The 22460-nt window shown below is 37.2% G+C and overlaps 1 protein-coding gene across 1 annotated transcript in view; it reads right to left on the reverse strand.

The window, feature by feature from the left end:
* The window catches only part of LOC150074912 (IQ calmodulin-binding motif-containing protein 1-like), a 199182-nt gene that overhangs the window by 166164 nt on the left and 10558 nt on the right, over nt 1–22460 (reverse strand). The window contains exon 2 of the mRNA XM_090389381.1: nt 9236–9353. Within this exon, the coding sequence (XP_090245507.1) occupies nt 9236–9353 (118 nt within the window). The remainder of the gene's footprint in view (nt 1–9235; nt 9354–22460) is intronic.

The raw sequence follows: 22460 nt of genomic DNA on the forward strand, positions 1-22460 counted from the left end.
CTAGGTTAATTAAACATGATTTTTCCTTAACAAAAACCATGTTGTGTGTGCATCCTTCAGAATGCCATTTCTATCTAAATGTCCCTGTATTGTACTCAATCATTTTCTCCAAGAATTTTCCTATCTCTGAAGTCAGACAAACCGGTCTGTAGTTACAGACTTCACCCTGAGAACTGCCTTTATGTATTGGCAATATGCTGGCACTTCTCCAATCCAAAGGAATCTCTCCTGAGTCCATTGATGTCCTCATAACTATATGCCATCAACTCCAGGTGCTTAAGTTGCATTTAGACTTAAAAGTTTTTCTAATAAACAATCACCTGTAATTCTGAAATCACTAATTTCATATGTGTAAGCCTCACTTGCTCAGCATGAAGGGTATTTCGTAAGTAAAGACTGATATGAATAAATTTAAGGCTGAGCTGGACAGGCATTTGGAATGAACGAAGGGGTGAAATGGAGTTTTTTTTTTTTTTTTTTTTTCGTCTGATGCTGCATAAACTTGCTTTCTTGCATCATATGCATCTGCTAATGCTAATGAAGTATCTATTGAAATTATCAGCAACATCAGTTGGGTTATCTAAGGCTTTCTCACACCCAGTACACAAGAGTCTGATCTGATCTGATTCATTTCCTCCTCCTTTGTATTCACATGCATGAAAAACTCCTTGTTCCCTTTTTTGCTCTCTTTGCCAGTGCTTTCTCATATGCAGCTTTGTCCTCCCTAACCTTATCTGCAGTACTATATTACAGATCAACTTGTAGCTGTTATAGGTTTCAGCACTTTTCATCACTCTGTAACTTTTCTATGCTATATCAGGTTTAAGCATCCCCCTCCCCCCATACTTCTCCTTCAACCCATGCACGGTACTAAGTACTATAGGTCTTGATACCTTTCGTGTTTGGGGTTTTCATAAAAAAAAAAAAAAAAAAAATACCTAAGTTTGCAGATGATATGAACGTTGGCTGGGTGCTTAATGACAGTAATGATGGTATATTATTGCAACGAGATCTAGAATTAGGTGGTTGGGCTAAGAAATTGCAATTGAGAATGCAAAGTACTGCATATGGGCAGCAGTAATCCCAGACTAATGTACCAACCGTGTGGTACCACACCACACTCAGGGCAGTGAAAAATTAAAAATACCTGGGGGATAATTATGCGGTCAGATATGAAATTCTCTGAGCCATGCAGAAAGGCTGCCAGGACAGCACATGGTTTTTTTTCAATGATATACAGGAATTTTTCTATCAGGGATAAGGAGATTATTCCATTGTATAAGGCAATGATCAGGCCACATCTTGAGTGCTTGCATACATGGCCTCATTTTGAAGGATGTAGAGCTGCTGGAGCAGGCACAGAGAAGGGCAGCAGGATTGGTGAGGGGATAAAGGGGTGCTCTTATCAAGAAAGGCTTCAGTTCTGCAAATTGCAGCGTCTAGAAACTATGCACCTGTGAGGTGATCTGATTGAGGTGTTTAAGGCTTTGAATGGAGTGAACAAGCTCAGTGTTGATGGCATTCTTCCTCTTGCTCAGAGTATGCACACGAGGGAACATATTTCAAATCGAGGAAGAATGGTTGCAGAATAGATGTCTGGAAGTTTGCTTGGCTACGGTAAAGAAAGCCGACACAAGAACGATGAGAAACGTTGGATAACGTACGCGGAAAATTAGTTTCCTGACACCGGACTCTAGCGCTGCTCGCTCGGTAGACGGTAGGTGTTATCGGTCTGGAGCCGAAATCGAGAAGGCTATATTGATTGACAGGTAGGCGTGGTAAACGATGAAATGATTGGTGGTGGGCGCGACAGAGGACAAGCTATAGTGTAGTCATTGGTTGGCATTATAATGTATTTATGAGTACAGAAAGGTGCATAATAGTTTTGTAATGAATGGTAAACAGGTAGCGATAAATCTTTTAAAGATGGAAGAAATTTGTAAGGAAAATAAAACACTGGTTGATTTTTTGATGAAAACTAAATTAATAAAAGTTTCGTTCTGTTCATTTTTATGTTCTTCATTATGTTTTTTTCTCATTATGAAAAGCAGATTTTTGGAGTTCATGAGTGTTTATACTATACTGTTGATTTAGGTTTGGTTATGAAAAAAGGAAACGGTTTCTTTATTTTTTGTTATATTTCGTAACTTGACCTTAAATAATTGGTTAGGAAATAATAGAAACGGTTTCCTTATATTTAGTGACCTAACCTTAAATGTTAGGTTAGGAAATAATAAAATAAAAAGAAATAAAGATTCTATATATATATATATATATATATATATATGTTTTAAAGGTAGCAACAGTTTAAAATATTATTAATAATAGAAATAAAAATAAAAATAATAATGGATTATGGATCCTGGGACACTGTTATATGTAGAAAGTACCCAACGACCATAATTTCTACATAAGTTAGTAGTCGTGAAGTGTAATGTGCTAACGTTACTGGAATGGTAACGCTGGTTATGGAGAACAAAGGGCGAACGGAACTGTGATCCCAATAACGGTGAACAAAGCTGGGAGCTAAGATAATGGGAAGTAATAATGATTAATAAGAAATAATAAGCATAACTTAGTGCTGTTCGTCCTGTGATTTCAGCACCTTTTTTCTAGGGCCAGCCACCGAAATCAAAGGAGGAAATGGCAATAAGTGGGTATAGCCTCTATTTCTGACATGAAATACAGCCCCATGTGGTATACTAGGTAAGGTATGTATAAATCAGTTAAAATAATTTGTATAAATAAATGGTTTAGGTCAGCTAAAATAATTTGTTTAAATAAATGGTTTAGGTCAGCTAAAATAATTTGTTTACGTCGGTTAAAATAATTTGTTTAATTTTAATATTAATAATGCAGCGCTGTATTTCATGGCTGACCCGACAGAGGCTGTAAATAAAGAATAAAACAATAACAAGAATAAAAAATAAAAATAAAAGAATAAAAAGAATAACAAGAATATTTGTTATTCTTATTCAATTTATATTTGTTATTTGAATTCTTGTTATTCTTTTTATTCTTTTATTTTTATTTTTCCTTCTTGTTATTCTTTTTATTCTTTTATTTTTATTTTTCCTTCTTGTTATTCTTTACTTCCAGCCTCTGTGGGGTCAGCCATGAAATACAGCGCTGCATTATCAATAATAATATTAAAGTTAAACAAATTATTTTAACCGACTTAAAAAAATTATTTTAACTGACCTAAACCATTTATTTAAACAAATTATTTTAACTGACCTAAACCATTTATTTATACAAATTATTTTAACTGATTTATACATACCTACTTCCTAGTATACCACATGGGGCTGTATTTCATGTCAGAAACAGAGGCTATACCCACTTATTGCCATTTCCTCCTTTGATTTCGGCGACTGGCCCTAGAAAAAAGCACTGAAATCACAGAACGAATAGCACTAAGTTATGCTTATTATTTCTTATTAATCATTATTACTTCTCATTATCTTAGCTCCCGGCTTTGTTCACCATGATTGGGATCACAGATCCGTTCACCCTTTGTTCTCCATAACCATTGTTGTTGTTGTTGTTTGAGGTTTAATGGCGCAAGAGCAACTTCGGCTATATTGCGCCTGTTCAGGTTTTGTTATTTCCTGTTATATTGTTACTGATTTGACATATTAGATTCATACCTCAGTTTATTAAACTCATAATGAGTTCAAGGCTTAATGGCTCATTTGAATGCCATTTGAAAGCTGATTGGTGGGCAATTTGGTATCGTGTGTACCCGTCTTGGATCCATCAGTGTACATATGAGAATAGTCAGAGAATTACGTTACATAAGAGGAATGTAGCTGTTTTATATGTTGACTTGGGATATTGTTCTGTTTCCATTTTATGAGGACCATGTCACAGTCAACTGAACTGATTTCCCACGGTGGAAGGGCTGTGGGGGTATCTTGGTAGATTTTATCCATACTTAAGTTCAATTGTGACAGTATTTCTTTTAGTCGGATGCCTGCAGGTTTGCATATATTAGGTTTGTTCGTATATAAATTTTCCCATTTCGGTTTATACAGATATTGCCATGTTGGATGTCCAGGAAGGCTTTGAACTTTCGCAGCATGGTTCATAAGAAGAACTTGTCTACAAAGACTGAGTGGGAGTTCATGGATCTCTGTGTATAGACTATACACAGGTGGGGTACAGAAGGCTCCTGAAACAACAAGTAATGCACTGTGATGAATTGGATCTAACCAGTTCAACACAATTTTCCTAGCTGAGGAGTAAATGGGAGAACCATAATCTAATTTAGATCTTATCATTCATGATAAACATGCAAAAGTGAAAAACGATCAGCTCCCCCATGTCATGGCTGATACAGCTCGTAGAATGTTTAATTTCTTTAAGCACATTGTACGTAGAAATTTTACGTGTTCTAGGAAATTTAATTTTTGATCCATTATTAGTTCTAGTAGCCGGATACTCTGTTTGAGTGGAATTTGTTGATTGCTTATCCTTAGTTCTGGATCAGGATGCATCTTTCGTTTTCTGCAGAAGTGTATTGCCACTGTCTTTTGTACTGAGATTCGATATCCATTATAGATGGACCAGGACTCTATTTTGTTAATAGCACATTGGAGCTGCCTCTCAATTGTCTGCATATTCTGTGAGTGACATGATATTGTGAAGTCATCGGCATATAGGTAGGTTTCAACTGTTGCTGGAATAACTTCTGTTACAGGGTTTATTTTGATAGCGAAAAGGGTTGCACTGAGGACTGAGCCTTGGGGGACCCCCTGTTCTTGATTGTATATTAGAGACAGAATATGATGGTAGCAGACTTGAAAAGTTCTTTTAGTCATGAAATTCTGAGGGAACTTCGGTAGATGGCCTCAAAGACCTAATTTGTGCAATTCATGAAGGATACCATATCTCCACGTAGTATCGAACGCCTTTTCGATATCAAGGCATATCGTTACAAGGTGTTCGTTTCGGAGAAAGGCATTGCGAATATTTGATTCAGCTTTTGTTATTATGTCTATTGTTGATCTATTTTTCCGAAAACCATACTGACTAGGACTAAGGAGGTTATGAAAGTCAAGAAAACCATGTTAACCGATCATTCACCATTTTTTCTAAAATTTTACCTAGACAGCTAGTGAGGGCAATGGGACGATAATTATATGGATTTGAATGGTCCTTCCCAGGTTTTGGAAAGGCCAGTACAAACGAATATTGCCAAGAGTCTGGATATGTATCCTCAAGGTATATCCTATTATATAGCAGTAAGAGCATGCATAAAGAATTTTTAGGGAGGTGTTTAATCATTTGATAGTGGATTCTATCCGGACTTGCTGAACTTTCTTTAGATTTGGCTAGGGCTTTATGCAATTCATTTATAGTGAAGGATTGGTTGTATGAAATCTCATCAGCTGCATGGAAATTAATTTTGTATTTTTCTATTTGAGCTTTATATGTTTTAAAGATTGGTCTGTATGACGTTGTTGCTGACAATTCCTCAAATGTTTCTCCTAGTAGATTTGCAATTTTTTCTGGTTCAGTTATGTCATGACCTTTCCAGCTTATGATCGGTTTAGGGACGGTTGTATATTTGCCTGAAATTTGTCTAATTTTATTCCATATTTTTTCTGCTGTCCGTATTTCTATTAATTTTGCTTGTAAAAGATATCCAGGATTCTTTCTGAGATTTCCGGCATATATAACGTGCTTTTGCTCTGGCTTTCTTATATTTTATGAGATTAGTGGTGGTGGGATACTTTCTGAATTGATTCCAAGCCTTATTTTTTTCTTTCTTTGCTTCCAAGCATTCTTCATTCCACCACTGCTTGTAATGTTTATGAGACTGGTTAGCTGTCTTTGGTATTGCAATGTTTGCTGCAGAAATTATTTGATTTGTGATATGAATAACATTATTGATATCAGTACGTCTTATGATTTTCTCATCTAAAGAAGCAGCATATTGGTATTTTTCCCAGTTTCTTTTGCAAAATTTCCATTTAATACCTCTTATAGGTTGCTGTACATCATTTGCTAGTAGGTGACAAACAACTGGGTAATGATCACTGCTATAGGGATCATCGGAAACAGACCAGTCAAGGAGAGGAAAGAGAGCTGGGAACAGATGGTGAGACCAATTGCAGAGGTAGTCCCTGTTGGTAAGTGGACATGGGTGTGAGTGCCTGTGTTTAAGAGTGTTAGGTTCCTATTATCTATAAGTTTTTCAATCATCTGTCCTCTTTTTGTCTGTATGAAGTGATCCCCAGATGATATGATGGCCATTAAGGTTCCCCATCAAACAGAATGGAGATGGTAATTGTTCAATTAAATCTTCAAATTCTTGCAGTGTATATGCATGATTAGGTGGAAGGTAGAGTGAAATCATAGTCAAGGTAATTCCAGTCACGATGCGTACCGTGACTGCTTCAAGGGGCGTTTGTAGCTGAATATGCTTGGATGGAATATTAGAGTCAACAAGAATGGCGACTCCTCCATGACCTGTATTGGTTTTTCGATCTTGCCTATATACATTGTAGTTCTTGATTGAAATACTTATGTGCGGAGTTAGGTTTGTTTCTTGCAAACAGATATTAGATCTGTTTGCAAGAAATTAGATCTTTGATATCGCTTAGATTATTTCGAATGCCGCAACAATCCCATTGTAGAAGTGTACGCATTATTTGGGTTTAGTACTTGATTCAGATGACTTACGATGAGCTGCTTGTTTTAATCGATCTGTTTTGATTTTTTCTTTTCTGGGGAAGCTTGGTCGGCCACCACTGTTCATGTCATCATTTGCATAAAGTTCCAGAACTGGTTCATCTTCTTTCTCCTTTTCATCAATTTTCAATTTCCATAGTGTCAGTATTTTTTTGTGTTTTTTCAACAGGTTTGGTGGGATTTGTACTGCTTGTTGGCGTTGGATCTTCAGCATCTGGTGAGATTACATTGGGTGTATTAATTGCCTGGTCAACTTTTTGTTTTGTTTGTAAAAGAAGGTTACGTGCCCAATCTGCTATTGAGATGTTAGGCGGGACTGTGATGTCAGTCTGTATTGCAATTACCTTTGTTTTCTGCACTGTAGTTGCTGCTGTTGCTGCTGCTGCTGCATATGATCTCACTGCTGGAAATAGTGGTATCTGCTTTTTTGGCTTCTTGATATGTGATCTTAAGTTCAGTTTTATATTTTTGAACTTGCTTTTCTCTTTTCCATATATTACAGTCTCTGAAATAGGCAGGGTGGTCTCCTTTGCAGTTTGGGCAGCGAGGAGACTGTGTATTGCATTCTTTACAGGTATGTTCTTTTCAGCCACAAGTGGTACAAATAGCTTGTCCTCTGCATACTGTTTGGGAATGGCCATATATTTGACACTTGAAGCATCTTATTGGATTGGGGATGTATGGCTTTACCTGGCAATTCAGGTACCCGGCTTTGACTGATGATGGTAGAGTTGGAGTACTGAAAGTAAGTATGATGGTGCGGGTTGGAATGAGGTTTCCATCCTTTTTAATAAGGATTCTTTTGGCATGTATGACATTCTGGTTTTGTAGCTCTTGTACGATTTCTTCTTCAGAGCTGTTTAGGAGGTCCCATTCCACGATAACCCCTTTAGATGAATTTAAAGTGGCATGTGGAGTGACTTTGATGGGAATCCCTCCAAAAGTTTTTTTTGTTTCAAGAAGAAGCTCAGAATGTCGATGATTTGTCGTTTCTATCAGAAGATCGCTTGATTTCAAGCGGCGAACCGTTTTCGGTGGACCAGCTATATGTTCTAGACACCTTTGTATAACAAAGGGAGAAAGTTTACTAACTGGTTGGTCTGATAGGGAATGAAGAATTAGAAAGAGTGGCGAGATGGTTTGGGTCACATCTTTCTTTTGTCTTTTGGCAGTAGATGGATTAGGATCATCTTGCTGCCGATTATGATCAGTTTGATCCATAATTCCAGGAGAAGCCTGGTTTGTCAAGTCCATTGTTGCTCCTTTTAGCCCTGAAAGGATTATTTTTCCTTTCAGGTTTCCGGCCCCCACCACGGGGAGGCAGGAGCAGTGCCACCTAGTGACCAAGCGGCTGGAGGATTAGTTTGTTAGTGAGAAAATGGATAAATATCCTAAAAAAGAAAGGTGATTTTCCTTCCTGGTTCTACTTAAAATCTGCTAAGTGAAGAACCACTTACAATGAACTGAGAATAAGAGAACGGCTAGAAATGAAACAGAACAAAATCACTTGGAAGGATCACTTTAGAGCTTAAGAAAAATCGCTTGGTCCCTATCGCTTGGCACTTGGGGCCATAGCAATTCTTACCATTCCAGTAATGTTAGCACATTACTCTTCACGACTACTAACTTATATATATATATACAGTAGTGTAGCTGCCCTTTTTCGGGCCCGGAGGCAAAGAACATGTTCGGGCCCCCTACTTAATTAATGAAAATTGCAAAAAGAGGAGACAGCCAAAGGCGCCGGGTCCCTAAAGGGCCTGGGTCCGGAAGCAATTGCCTTGCCTGCCTACATGGTAGCTAGGCCCCTGTATATATATAGTGAATAGCTGTTGAGGTGTTGATTTACGTTATGATACGTTATGACGTTATGTATATCCGCACGAGTGTCTTTAAAAATAAAAGTACAGTAATAAAAAAATAATATTTTGTTAATAAACAATTTATGTGCTAGTCCACATGATTCTAAAGAAAAAAGGTTAGGTTACCCCCTCCATTTCGGGAGGGGTTCAAGCTCCCATGGGATTCAAGTGGAGGTAACCTGACCTTTTTTCACCATTATGGAAAGCGTTCATTAGGGCAGGTTACCATTAGTGCTACTAAAATGATACTAACCCGATGTTATCGTGTGTTGTGTTCACACACCAATCTGCACATCGTTTACCATGCCTACCTGTCAATCAATATATCGTTCTCAACTTTTCTCCAGACTTATAACACCTACCGTCTGTTTACCGAGTGAGCAGCGCTAGAGTGCCATATCAGGAAACTAATTTTCCACATAAATTATCCTCGTCGTTCTCGTATTGGCTTTCTTTACCTTCACTGTTTGCTTTTAGAAAACAGGTGGTTGAATTGCAAAAGGGCACTTTAAAAGATAAAAGAATAGACATTTATAGTTTTAAGTATAAAGGAAAAATTTAAATCCCTTTTATTTAAAAGTTAATCCATAAATATCCCCTAATGTATTAGCATATTCAAATTTGATATTTAAAATAGTTTTCCCGTGAAACCTGCCTACTACTGAAACACTCACCTTTAATTTATGGAGAGTACACAAAACTGCCAAAATATTATGGACGCTGTCTTCTAATTTCTGTTTAAACTCTAACTCCATTATATGACCACAGGGTTGGAACCGCTTCACAAACATGCTATTTTAAAATAAAAATATAATTAGAATTATTATGGACACTGTCTTCTAATTTCCGTTTAAACTCTAGTTCCATTATATAACCATCGGGATGGAACTGCTTCACAAACATGCTATTGTAAAATAAAAATATAGTTTCAAGATAATGTGGTTATCCATTTTAATGAAAATGGATAACCACATTATCTTGCAATTCTAATAATTTATATTTATGTATACAATATAAATTTTTAGTAAACTTTAATTTCTAACCTTTTATTCTTAAAAGAATTAAATTTTAAGAATTAAATTAAATTCTTAAATTGAATTAAAATTTAAAGAATTAAATTATAAGAATAAAAGGTTAGAAATTAAAGGTACAGATGATGAACCAGCTAGCCATTTTAAAAATAATTGAATATTTTCAAAGTGTTTATCAGTGTTTATGAAAATAATTAAAAAATTTCAATTTGAAAAAATATTAACTGTAACAAAATTAATAATATTACAAAATTCATTCTGTAATATTATTTTAAAGATTTTTATTCAAAATAAGAGATAAGCATTACCTGAAATAGCTATTCTTGTGCCCTGGGCAAGGTTCTCTTTGTGCCCCATCATTTTTACAAAAATAAGACATTGAATCATATTATATCATTTTATTAATATTGTAAATACAAAAGTGGAGAAAAGAGCAAGGAATAAAGATACCTACTTTGCCTTCATTGATCTAGAAAAGGCATAGGACTCTGTTCCAAGAAAGGAATTATGGAAAGCCCTACAACAGATATCAATTGATCCAGAACTTGTTGAACTGATTAGGGAATTATACGATAACAATGTGTCATTTATTAAAGTTGGAAAGTCTCTATCTAACTCGATCTATCCAACAAGGGGGTGAGGAAGGGATGTAGCTTTATTGTTTAATGTTTTCTTGGAATGCACCTTGCAAGAATGGAGTATCAATTAATGACGGATTTTTATGGAATCTCAATTTTTCTGATGATCAGGTCATCATAGCCCAAGAAACTTATGATTTGGAATACATGTTAAGAAATCTGCATCTTACATATAACCAATGGGGCCTCAATATCAATTTCACAAAAACAGAATTCCTAAGCACAGCAGAGCATCTAGACAAATTGGAAGTTACACAATCTATGCATCTAAAATCTGCTGACTTCTTCAAGTATCTTGGTTGTATTATAAGGATTATAACTATGGAAGGACTGGGGAAAGAGGAAGTTAGCACACAAATTCATCAAGTAGGAAAATTCTTTGTGCCCTCAATACTATCTGGTGGGACAACAATATCTCCCTCTGAACAAAAAAAAACATACCGGGACAGTCATTAGTGGAATCGGTACTTTGTTACGGATGTGAGGTGTGAACACTGAAAGAGGATGACAAAAAGAAGCTTAAGGCCCTAGAGTTTCCAAGTTTGAGAGGTTATGAACAAGAAAATTACAAGGCATTTGCATGCAGATGAAGATATTATAGAATGAATTGAAAATAGGAGGCTGAGATGGTTTGAACATCTTCTACGCATGAATGAAGAGAAATGGCTAAAATTTTATATGAGTAGATACCACAAGGGAAAAGAAGACGAGGATGCCCAAGAAAATCATGGAAGGAGGGTGCAATAAAGGTTGACCATCACTAATCCGGCCACCGCTAATCCGGTTCCACTGCTAATTCGGACGTAATTTCCCCAAATGTAATTTCAAATTTTCTGAGTCGGCACACCAACCTGCCGCTACTGTTTTGGTGGTGTTGGTTGCAGCATCAGCTGTTGGCGCGAACTCGTAAACACTGGCAAGCCATTCCCACTTGTTGTTCTGCATTTATTATTATAACCTGCTCACATTTAGCCCCAGCCATGGTTCCAATGCATAAAGGAAGTGCCTCTCATGGTGTAAACTGCAAGCATCGTACATTGTCCATAACAGATAAAGTTGAACTTCTGAAAAAATTTGACAGCGGTGTGTGAGAAGTTTAACTCTGCTTAATTGTAAATTCCAGCAATTTCTCTCAGTTCCTCTTATTTTAGTAATTTTCTTATAGCCATTCCTTTTTAGATTTTTTTTTTTTTTTTTTTTTTACAACACTTGTACAAACTTGTGGAAAAACACAACACAATATGATGGATAATACAGCACGTTAACGAACTTGTTTTCACAAAATCTCTAACAATACAGGAATACCTCTCATAGCGCAGTTATTTTGTGCCAAAAAAATACCGTGCTATTTGAAACCGCGCTGATCGAGGTATTATTAGTATATATTTTAATGTAATACATTCCGACAATTTGATTATATGGGTCGAGTTGCAAAAATATATAGGTGTTTGTTTACTATAAATTCATGCACATGAAATTCTTGCAAAAAAAGAAACTAAAATGATAAAAATGAAAAATACTAGTAAATACAGTACAAATGATTTTTATTGCAGTATGTATATACCAAAAGAATATAAGTGAAGTATATACTGTATTTTTATTTTGAAAAATAACTGATCAGCTTAGTTTGCACAGTTTTTTTTTTCTTCTTTTTATCTATCTGCATACATCTCTTTATAACATCGAATGTCATTTTGCAACACCTGCCTTACTTTCATACTCGTTCGATGTTTGGATCTAGAAGAACACTCAGCGCCATTACATTTCTTCTTTCCACTCATATTTGCGTATAAGGGTGTAACGTTTTTAAAAATTAATCTTTAATAAAAATATACAGCAAAAAATATTTGTACAGCTTACGTACAATCAACGCCCTCACCACTCGGAATCTAGAGTGTTTACTAATCTATCAAAGCTAGCAGAGTCCGTATATAATGGGAGTTGTGACAACAGTCAGCATGGCCTTGAATCCATAAGGCATTGGCCTATGTGCTGGCATTATAATACATACATACGTATCAAATGTATTGGTGCATAACGCAGTTAATTTTTTTTCAATTTGTAAACTGCGCTGTAGTGAAACCCACGCTGTTCGAAACCACGCTATGCGAGGTATTCCTGTACTGACAAACTTATTGCGATGTTTGAGAGTTTATTTTATCGCAATTAGTTTTATTGAGGTGCTCGTCGCGTGTGCAAAAAACTAATCACAAACGACCTTCATACGTATACCGTAATAGCGTCACGTGTATGTGGCTGACATGGCTTCTCAAAAATGAAGTAACCTACTGGGCTACATATATGCGACATAAAAAAAAAAAAAAACTTTTTTTTTTTTTTCTTTTTTTTGATATTTTAAGGGAAAAAACGACAACACTAACATTACAATATTTATTTTAGAATTACTAATCAAATTATTTGCTAAATATTTTCTGGGGAATTTTTTTCTTAAACCAGCTTGGCAGTCAACGTGTTAAAGGTAGGAATGAGGTGGTTAGCTGTTGGATAAACTGTATGTGCTAAAATAACCACCAAGTGATCCAGCAAACTCACTAATGCGGTACCACACAGTTGTACTCACTAATCCAGTACCACACGAGTGGTTAGCTGTTGGGTAAACTGTATGCGCAAAAATAACCACCGGTGATCTGGCAAACTCACTAGCCGACCGGGCTAGCCGAGTGGGTAAAGTACCTGCCCGGCAACCCAAAGGTCGCGGGTTCGATTCCCGCCTCGGGCTTGGATCAAAGTACTGCAAAAACCTTGGGAGGTGCAATATGGCCACAGAAGCCGATGCGCCAACAACTACCAAATCAATCAAGCAAACTCACTAATCCAGTACCACATAGTTCCCAACGCTGCCGGATTAGCGACAGTCGACCTGTATAGCTATGAGAAAGAGAAATTTGAAAGTTGAAGCTGCCCAAGTCCAGTAACTTTGGAAAATGGGTACAACAAGGAGACAATCTATCGTATAAAGGCAAACATAAATAGTAAATGCAAAACAATAAAAAAATAAATAAAAAAACCAAGATATATTTAAATAATTAAATATACTATGTATATAAAGTGCTTAGCATCATAATACACAGCCATTTCTGAATAAACAGAAAATTTTTAAGGTGGCATCGTTTTAGGTTATATCTCATATTGTGAATACCTTCACAACGAGTTGCCATGATATTGCACTACTTCGAATAAGTAACGCTTCACCTAAGGAGAAGACTAATGTTACTTATTCTCAGATAGGTACCACCACCCAGACAGCACTGTTTCAGGGCTATTTGGCCCTTCTTCACTGAAGAAGGCAACTCGTTGTGAAGGTATTCACAATATGAGATATAACCTAAAACGATGCCACCTTAAAAATTTTCTGTTTATTCAGAAATGGCTGTGTATTATGATGCTAAGCACTTTATATACATAGTCTAAATTTGTTCGCAGCTTGAGGCTCTAGCCCTAAATGCGCCTTAGTCTAAATACATCATACACCATCAGGCATCTCTCATATTGTGGAGTTATACTTCATAACTGTTTTTGCCATCATTGCATCACTTGGGTACCTACCCACTCACTGAAGAAGGGCCAAATAGCCCTGAAACAGTGCTGTCTGGGTGGTGGTACCTATCTGAGAATAAGTAACATTAGTCTTCTCCTTAGGTGAAGCGTTACTTATTCGAAGTAGTGCAATATCATGGCAACTCGTTGTGAAGGTATTCACAATATGAGATATAACCTAAAACGATGCCACCTTAAAAATTTTCTGTTTATTCAGAAATGGCTGTGTATTATGATGCTAAGCACTTTATATACATAGTCTAAATTTGTTCGCAGCTTGAGGCTCTAGCCCTAAATGCGCCTTAGTCATAATTAAATATATTATAATAATGATACTTTTCATAATTTTGTTATTAAAAATTATATTTTTTTTGTTCATTTTTTAGTATTGAATTCTGTGTTCCTCTCTGCATTCTATGCTTATGCATCTCTTGCACTTGCCTAAGTTCAGCACTGGAGATAAGTACATTAAGAAATTTAAAAGAACTGAGTCAATGAGGATAAAATAACTATTAAAACCATATATACAACCAAACTGAAACTTGCACATTACCATGAAAATTACTTATTAAAGGATGCATTATTCATTCAAGTAGAATGCATAAAGCAAGGATGGTGAAGTTGTTAAAAAAGATGCACATTTTTATAGTAAATACCATCTTATAATAAAAAGCAGGCAGTCAACATTTTCTATTATTTTCTATTGACCATCCTTTAGATTTTAAACATAAAGATTGATCAGTTTTACCAAAATGGTTAATTATTTTATTAATAATTATAAGTTTAGCAGTTCTTTAAGTTAAATGTGACAATTCCAACAGAGCTATATACTTCAGCATTGGACTTGCATGCAAATCAAAAAAATCTTTAGACTTGAAGAAAAGCTGAAATTCAGTACAAGGAAAAAAGTTGACTATGTAGTTTTGTGTTTTGCTGAGAAGACTTCAAGTTTCCCTTTATAATTTACAAGGTGGTAAGTCTTAATTCAGGAAGGGGGAAATCATACAGCTGTATGAATAATAATAATGTGTCCAGCCGCTTTCTAACCAGATGACAGCAGGATTTAGGATAATATACATTCCTCTCCATGAGATTGCAACATGGACTCCTGCAGTAGTCAATGTCTGTTGTATCAGAAAGAGAGAGTTTTCAGAGGCCATCTGTATGTTGTGCAAGCTGCAAAAAATCTGAAATAACTCAGGAAAAAGCCTACCCCCCTCCACCTGAGATCAGTCAACTACAGCTTCAATTGAAAGGAACTTGAGAAATTCCTCTAGTCGTCAATAAGAAATGAACCCAGACCTGGCAGACAGCAATGCACTGTTTTGACTAGGTTGCCATGGAGGAAAAATGCAAGTGTGATAAGTTTTTATAGGAAAAGACCTATAAACACAATCTTAAGTTTTTTTTTTTTTTTTAACAAATAAATACAAAATCTGAAAATCATCAACAGTTTGGTTTAAATTTGCAATTATTAAACTTGCAAGACTATTCATGGCATAAATAAACTGGACTGCAACCTGCTGGCTCATAGCATGGACACCTAGCTCAGATTTGATGCCTCTGGACTTCCTCTGGGACTGCGATATCCAGAGTGTGAACTGCATCCTGCAATACCTGCAAGACCTCAAGAAACAGATACATCTCCTACAGTACCACAGAGGTTGCCACACTTGCATGGCATCCCCATGACATCATTTTATGAGCACTGTTATGCTGTTGCTATTTCAATTCACTTAACTAATTTCAAATAGCCTGTTAAGCTAATGTCCAGTAATACATATCCTCCCTTTCTCTAACTAAACACTTACCAAACTGCTCACAAAAGAAATGTGTGACACCGAAGCAGCATGGATTGGCGGACATACCTGGAGTTTCTTTGACAGTAGCAGCAGCGCAGACGAGTCTCGCCCCGAGATCCATTTCCATCTCCACAGGCGATTCATACACGATAGATTTGAGGGCCCCCACAGAAAGAAATCAAGGCTCGATAAATCAGGTGAGCGTGGGGGCCAGGCAACGGGTGCACCACGGCCAATCTATCAACGCCCAAAATGCCTGTTCAAATGGTCACAAATACACCTTCCATAATGGGCAGGCACCCCGTCATGTTGAAACCAAATGTTGCATCTCACATTTGCTGCAACATCGTCAAGTAACCCTGGTAGAATCTGTTCAAGAAAGATCCGATATTTAGCGGAGTTCATGCGGGATGGTAACAGGTATGGGCCGACTAAGCAGTCATCGACCATACCTGCCCACACATTTATTGTGAAGCGATGTTGTGCCACATGTGAGCCCACACGTGAGCACTGTGCTGATTGAATAAGCCTTCTCGAGTGAAATAAGCCTCATCTGTGAACAAAACATAGGCTGGAAAATTCAAGTCTTGAACACTTCCTTGGAGAAACCACTGCGCAAAAGCCACACATGCAGGATGATCTTGGGGGAGCAGTAACTGAACCCTTTGGAGATGAAAGGGGTGTAAGGAATCGTCGTGCCAGACATGCTGCACACTGCAACAAGACGCTCCTAAGGCAGAGGCAATGGCATGTGTGCTGGTAGTAGGATTATTCTGGACGGCATTCAACACACTTTCTTCCATTGCAGGAATTCTCGTCGAACGTGGTCTGCCCGCACTACTCCTGTTGCCTCTAAATGACCCATAATCGCACAAATTTTGATGCACACATGCAAAGAAACGGTGGTCCGGTACATGTCTGTCTGGGAAGCTTCTCCATAAATTCGTTGAGCGGCTCATCCATTGCCCTTTGCTAATCCATACAACAGGTGCATGTATGCCAGCTCACAGTTTGTATATCGATGCATGCTCTTCGTGCAGCGACTACTGCTTGAATGAGTAAACCAGAAATCTTCCCTCTCGCGAACTGATGAACAGCGCCGTGTACCGACTTATGGTGATGTTTCCGGTTATGGGTTCCTATGCGATTCATATTCCTTTAGATGTTACCTACCTCCCCTAAACGTTTGTACCAATATTTTTGAGATACCCTGTATATTAAATTTATTTTGTAAATGAAAAATTGTTTTAATTTTTTTTATTAGAATCAGCATAAAATTCCTTTACATACATCATCTTCAAGAGGAGTGTTTCCATTTACAATGGGTTTCCTCAGCCTACAAGTTATTTTTTGGTAGGAATTTTTTCCCACCATAAAGTGCAGTTAAAGGTGCCTTGGTCTGTTAAACTTCGGGCTGTCAAGCACTCCTGTACTCCATCCATCCATTTCCTCTTAGGTCTTCCTCTTCTCCTTCTTCCAGGAGTTATCCATTCCAGGACAGCCTTTGGATATCTGGTTTCTTGCATCAGTTTTATGTGTCCATATCATGTTAAATGATTTTCTTTGATAGTGTCAATAATCTTATTTTTCACTTCCATTTTCTTTCATGTCTTCATTCTATTTTCTGTCTCTTCTAGAAGTTCTTGCTGAGTGTCTCCAAAAATCCATTTCTGTGGAGAGCAATTTGTTTTCTCCTCACCTATTCAACATCCAGGTTTCCACTCCATACAATAGAAGACTTTCTATAATCATTTGAAATATGTTTCTTTGTTTTATTTAGAATATTTCTGCTCCATAGAACAGAATTTAAAACGCCAATAGCCTTTCTGCCGTCTGCAATTTTCTTATTGATCTCTGCTTGGGATGATCCATCACTTTGTAAGATTGATCCCAAATATTTGAATTTATCAACTTGTTTGATTTTAAAACCTTCAATATTTAGAATGTGTCCTGATCCTGAAGACAACATTTCAGTCTTGCTAAAATTGATTTTTAGACCCCATCGTTTATATGCCTCAAACAATTGACAACATGCATGGTCTGCATCTTCTAGCTTTGTACTATTACCACCTGATCATCTGCAAAAAGTAAATTGTGAATATAGATGTTCCTATTGCAGCATCCAATTTCCAGGTGAAGTTGTTTCAAATGCTGTCATCCAGAAGTAGTTCAACGTTAAATTGATCCACTTGTAGCATTTCTCCTTCTCTGCATTGTTGGGTGTCCACTCTTATTTTCTTAATCCAGTTCCACCTCAGTGTTGTTTTAACAAGAAAATGGTCAGATTCACATTCAGCTCCTCTATAAACTGTGACATCTTTCAATACATATGTCCCTGAATGTTTGAAATAATGTAATCTATAACTGATCTAATTTGTCTTGTCTCCTGCGACCAAATATATTTATAGATATCCTTGTGTTGGAAAAATGTGTTGTTTATTCTCAAGTCGAACTGTTCACAAAGATTGATAATTCTATCTCCGTTGTCGTTCCTCTCTTTCTCTCCAAATCTTCCTATAACTTTGCTATTTTATTCTGTTCCTACTCTTGCATTGAAATCCCCCATTAAAAATATCTCTTTGTTCTTAGGGATTTTTTCTATTAGTTCTCTCAGATCCTTCAAGGTCTCAGCAGTGTCATTATTTTGGGCATATATTCCCAAAATATATATTTCTCTCCCATACATTGTCAATTCCAATGAGATCATTCTTTCATTAATAAATTGCCAATTTTTGATGTTATGTCTCAATTTCTTTTTAACAGCAACAGAAACTCCTGCTCTTTCACTCCTATCAACTCCACTCCAAAAATGGTAGTATTCTCCCATTATTTCCTCTCTACATCCCTTTTTCTTTGTCTCCGATAACACAACGATATCTAAATTGAATTTTTGCAGTTCATCCGGAAGAAAGTTTCTTTTAGTTGAAAGACCTTGAACATTCTAGCATCCCAAAATCATTGTCCTTTTTCATTTGCCGAGTTGTTTCCGGAAGTGCAGTCCATTTTCATTTAAACTTGTAGGTCATTTAGCATAATTTGTGCATTTTTTATACTGAACGAGGAGCTAGCCTGTTGCAGCAACCCCCAACCTGGAGGACCAGGGTATCTCTCTTAGTCTGGCCCCTACCCTTTGACCTGTCCAGCTTGGGAGGCCCTACCAGTAACTAAGCTACCGCGACTTAGCTCTCCTGGTAATCAGGACACGCAAATCCCCCCCCCCAACCGACCGAGACAAGGTGGAGAATACCATCGGGGAGGCCTTTACATACATAGTTAGGAAAAATGTTTAGTGGATCCAGAAGCAGATCAGCGAAGGGGGAGGCACAGATTTTTGCAGCTCCTGGATCTGTCCTTAGGTGTCACATAACACATTTAAAGATCTTGCAAGCTACTGTTTAACAGTATAATATCACCAGCATGACCCAGTTTTCATGTCTTCCATAATCAACTTTGTCATAACTTACTGTATATTCCAACACTTCCAGATATTACCTTGAAAATTCATGTTTAATCATATATTCATCATATAAGTTGACGCCATCCCTTTTTCTGCAGTCATCTTTTCGATCTCACTTAGTGGTGTATTACAGTAAAATATGAATTAAGAACCACTATCTACTTTTAAGATCAATTACTTCTGCTATTTCTTTTTAAAGTGTGACATTTTATTACACTGCACAGTAAACTGCAAAGAAAGTGGTACATATACACAGTACTCAATATGTAGAAACTCCTTAAAATAAAACCTACATACATGAGCAAAGAAGTGATATGACTCCTTACTTAATGCTATATGTGTATGAGGAAAAGATTGCTTGTTAACAGGAGAGACTGCTTCTACAGGGATGGGATACACTTAAATAGAAAGGGTGCAAGAATATTTGCTGATGCTATGGAGGCAGTGTTAGGTGGGTCGGAAAACTGCTAGCTTGGGGGATACAAGGACTAACAGATTAACAGAAGCCACTGGCAGAGGTCAAAGTGATTCTTACACTGCTTCTATTGGAATGAGCAGCAGCCTGGAAAACAAGATGCAGGGTATTTCAGAGACTGCTGGGAGTCATTGCGGTACAAGTAAATACATGGGTTGTGTTAGGGTAGCTAAGAATAGGAGGAAAGGGATGAATCAGATTTGTCGACTGGATATTGATGATTCAACTGTTGACGATCCTGTTCAGGTGGCTAACAAACTAAATGAGTATTTTGCATCTAAATTCACACATGAGGAGTTATTGAGGGAGAGGAATACCAGAGGTGAATTAAACTCTGGCAGTGAGCTATATGATTTTGTAATAACTGAGAGGAAAGTGGAGGAGAAATTGTTGAAGATAAACATAAAAAAGGCAGCCGGGGTGGATGGGACCTATCCAGTTAAATTAAAGGAGGCAGCAAAGGAAGTAAGCAAACCCTTAGCCATAATTATGAGAGCTTCCTTGGACTCAGGGAAGGTACCCATGGACTGGAGGGGTGCAAATATGATCCCAATCCACAAAGGAGGATCAAAGAGAGACACAAGTAATTATAGACCTTTTAGTTTAACTTCTGTTCCAGAAAAATTAATGGAGGCACTGGTAAAAGAAGCACCGCAAGATCATCTAGACAAGACTTCAGTTATAGCTCGGACACAGCATGGTTTTGTTAAGGGAAAGGCTTACCGGACCAATTTGATTGGATACTATGATGTGGTCACAAAGGAACTGGATGCAGGGAATAACTTTGATATCGTATATTTGGATCTTAGAAAGGCTTTTGATACTGTTGCACATGGAAGACTGCTGAACAAATTGGAGCAGTATGGCATTGGAGGCAAATTGCTGCTATGGATAAAGGGATGGCTGAGACCCTCAGGATTCAGTGTTGGGTCCATTGTTGTTTTCTGTATTTAGAAATGATATTGATGATGGTATATCAAGCTTAATGTCCAAGTTTGTAGATGATACAAAGGTTGGCAGGGTTGTTAAGGACACTAATGACAGTACGCTGCTGCAACAGGATCTAGAAAAGTTGAGCAGATGGGCTGAGAGGTGGCAACTGAAGTTTAACATTGACAAATGTAAAGTACAGTAAACCCCCCGCTATTTGCAGGGGTTACGTTCCTGAGAAATGCCGCGAATACCGAAAACGTGAATACTGAGTTATGGCTCCCATAGTAATAAAGGGGTTCCATTCCAAAGTATGAAATATATAAGAAAAACTAGTCTAAAATTTTGTCTATGTATGTATTATATGTACCTCCATAATATGACTATGTACATAGACAGTACATAGTGAAATGCAAACATATGGCATTGAAATGAAAATAAGAAACAATTTAATATTAAATGTAATATTTATTAGAAATTTCAAACAAATGTTTCAAAGCAGCGCCTTTGCTAGCAAAAAAACTTATCCCGCCAGTGCTATCACCAGTTTCGCTACAGTGTTGATAAAGGAGTTTTGCCTTTTCACGAATGATGAGTGAAATTAACGGAATTTTATTTTGAGTTCGGTCTTCTATCCACAGATTTAAAGCTTTTTCCATTTTTTCTAATTTAACATCACAAGTTACAGAGCAAATTTTTGAAGCAATTAGCGCGTTTTCATGGACACTACGGCGGATTTTTCTTCCGATTTCTTGATTGATCGTACCGTTGACTCATTGATTTTATAATGTTTTGCCACTGAGGAGACACTTTCACCATTAGAAATTTTATCTAATAACTCAATTTTATTTGCTAATGTCATCACCGTCTTTGATCTTTTCACATTTCCCTTGTTATTCGTAGCCATATTTTTGTACTGGTTAGAAAGTACTTGTCCACAATAAAGTCACTTTCTTCCATTAACACACTAGAAAAAGTCTGTTTTACACTGCAAAACAGTAGATTTATCACTTTTGTAAGCATATCAATTTATAAATTGATAAATTTATTCAATTTATAAGCATATACAGTAAATTAAAAGCAAACGACGAAACCTTCCACGAAAAGAGCATAACACATACTGAACAAGGATTAGCGAGAAACATCCACACTCGCGATTTTGTCACCGCTCTCCCCCCACCCACTGAGCGCTGTTTTGATCGGGAAAGATAATTTTAGTCACGCCCATGTTTTTTTATGGCGGAAAATGTTCACGGCGCTTTAAAATTCACATTTTTTAGGTTTCATTTTATATTGAATCAGCGACCGCGAATACAGATACCGTGAATAGCGAGGGTTTACTGTACTACAAAAAAATGGAAGCAGTAACCCCAGAGTAACATATCAACTCTGGGGTACTCCACTGACAGTGGTAAAGAACGAAAAGGACTGGGCGTAATTGTGCAGGCAGATATGAAGGTGTGGCCTGACCACTGCCTTGTATAAGGCAATGGTCGGGCCACACCTTGAGTACTGTATACAGGTCTAGAGGCCTCATTTTAAGAAGGATGTAGAGCTGTTCGAATGAGTACAGAGAAGGGCGACAAGATTAGTGAATGGAACAAAGGGTTGCTCTTATGGAGAAAGGCTTAAGTTTTGCAAATTACAGTTTCTCGTGACTGGCACCTGCGAGGTGATCTGATTGAGGTGTATAAAGCCTTGAATGGTTTGAGCATGCTCAATGCTGATGGGATTCTTCATCTTGCTCAGAATAATCACCTGAGAGGGCATAAATTCAAATTGAGGAAAGACAGATGTAAGATAGATGCGCAGAAGTTTGCCTTTAGCCAGCGGGTAGTTGGTTGGTGGAACAGATTTCCATCCTTTGTTGTGGAAATTGATAGCCTAAATAAATTTAAGGTTGGGCTGGACAGGTATTTGGAATGAACGAAGAGGTGAAATGGGAGAGGGTTTTTTTTTTTTTTTTTTTGGCTGATGCTGCATAAGCTTGCTTTCTTGAATCATGTGC

The sequence above is a fragment of the Mastigoproctus giganteus genome, unplaced genomic scaffold (genome assembly GCF_048544385.1).
Source record: "Mastigoproctus giganteus isolate SK-2022 unplaced genomic scaffold, ASM4854438v1 scaffold_15, whole genome shotgun sequence".
Lineage (NCBI taxonomy): Eukaryota > Metazoa > Arthropoda > Arachnida > Uropygi > Thelyphonidae > Mastigoproctus > Mastigoproctus giganteus.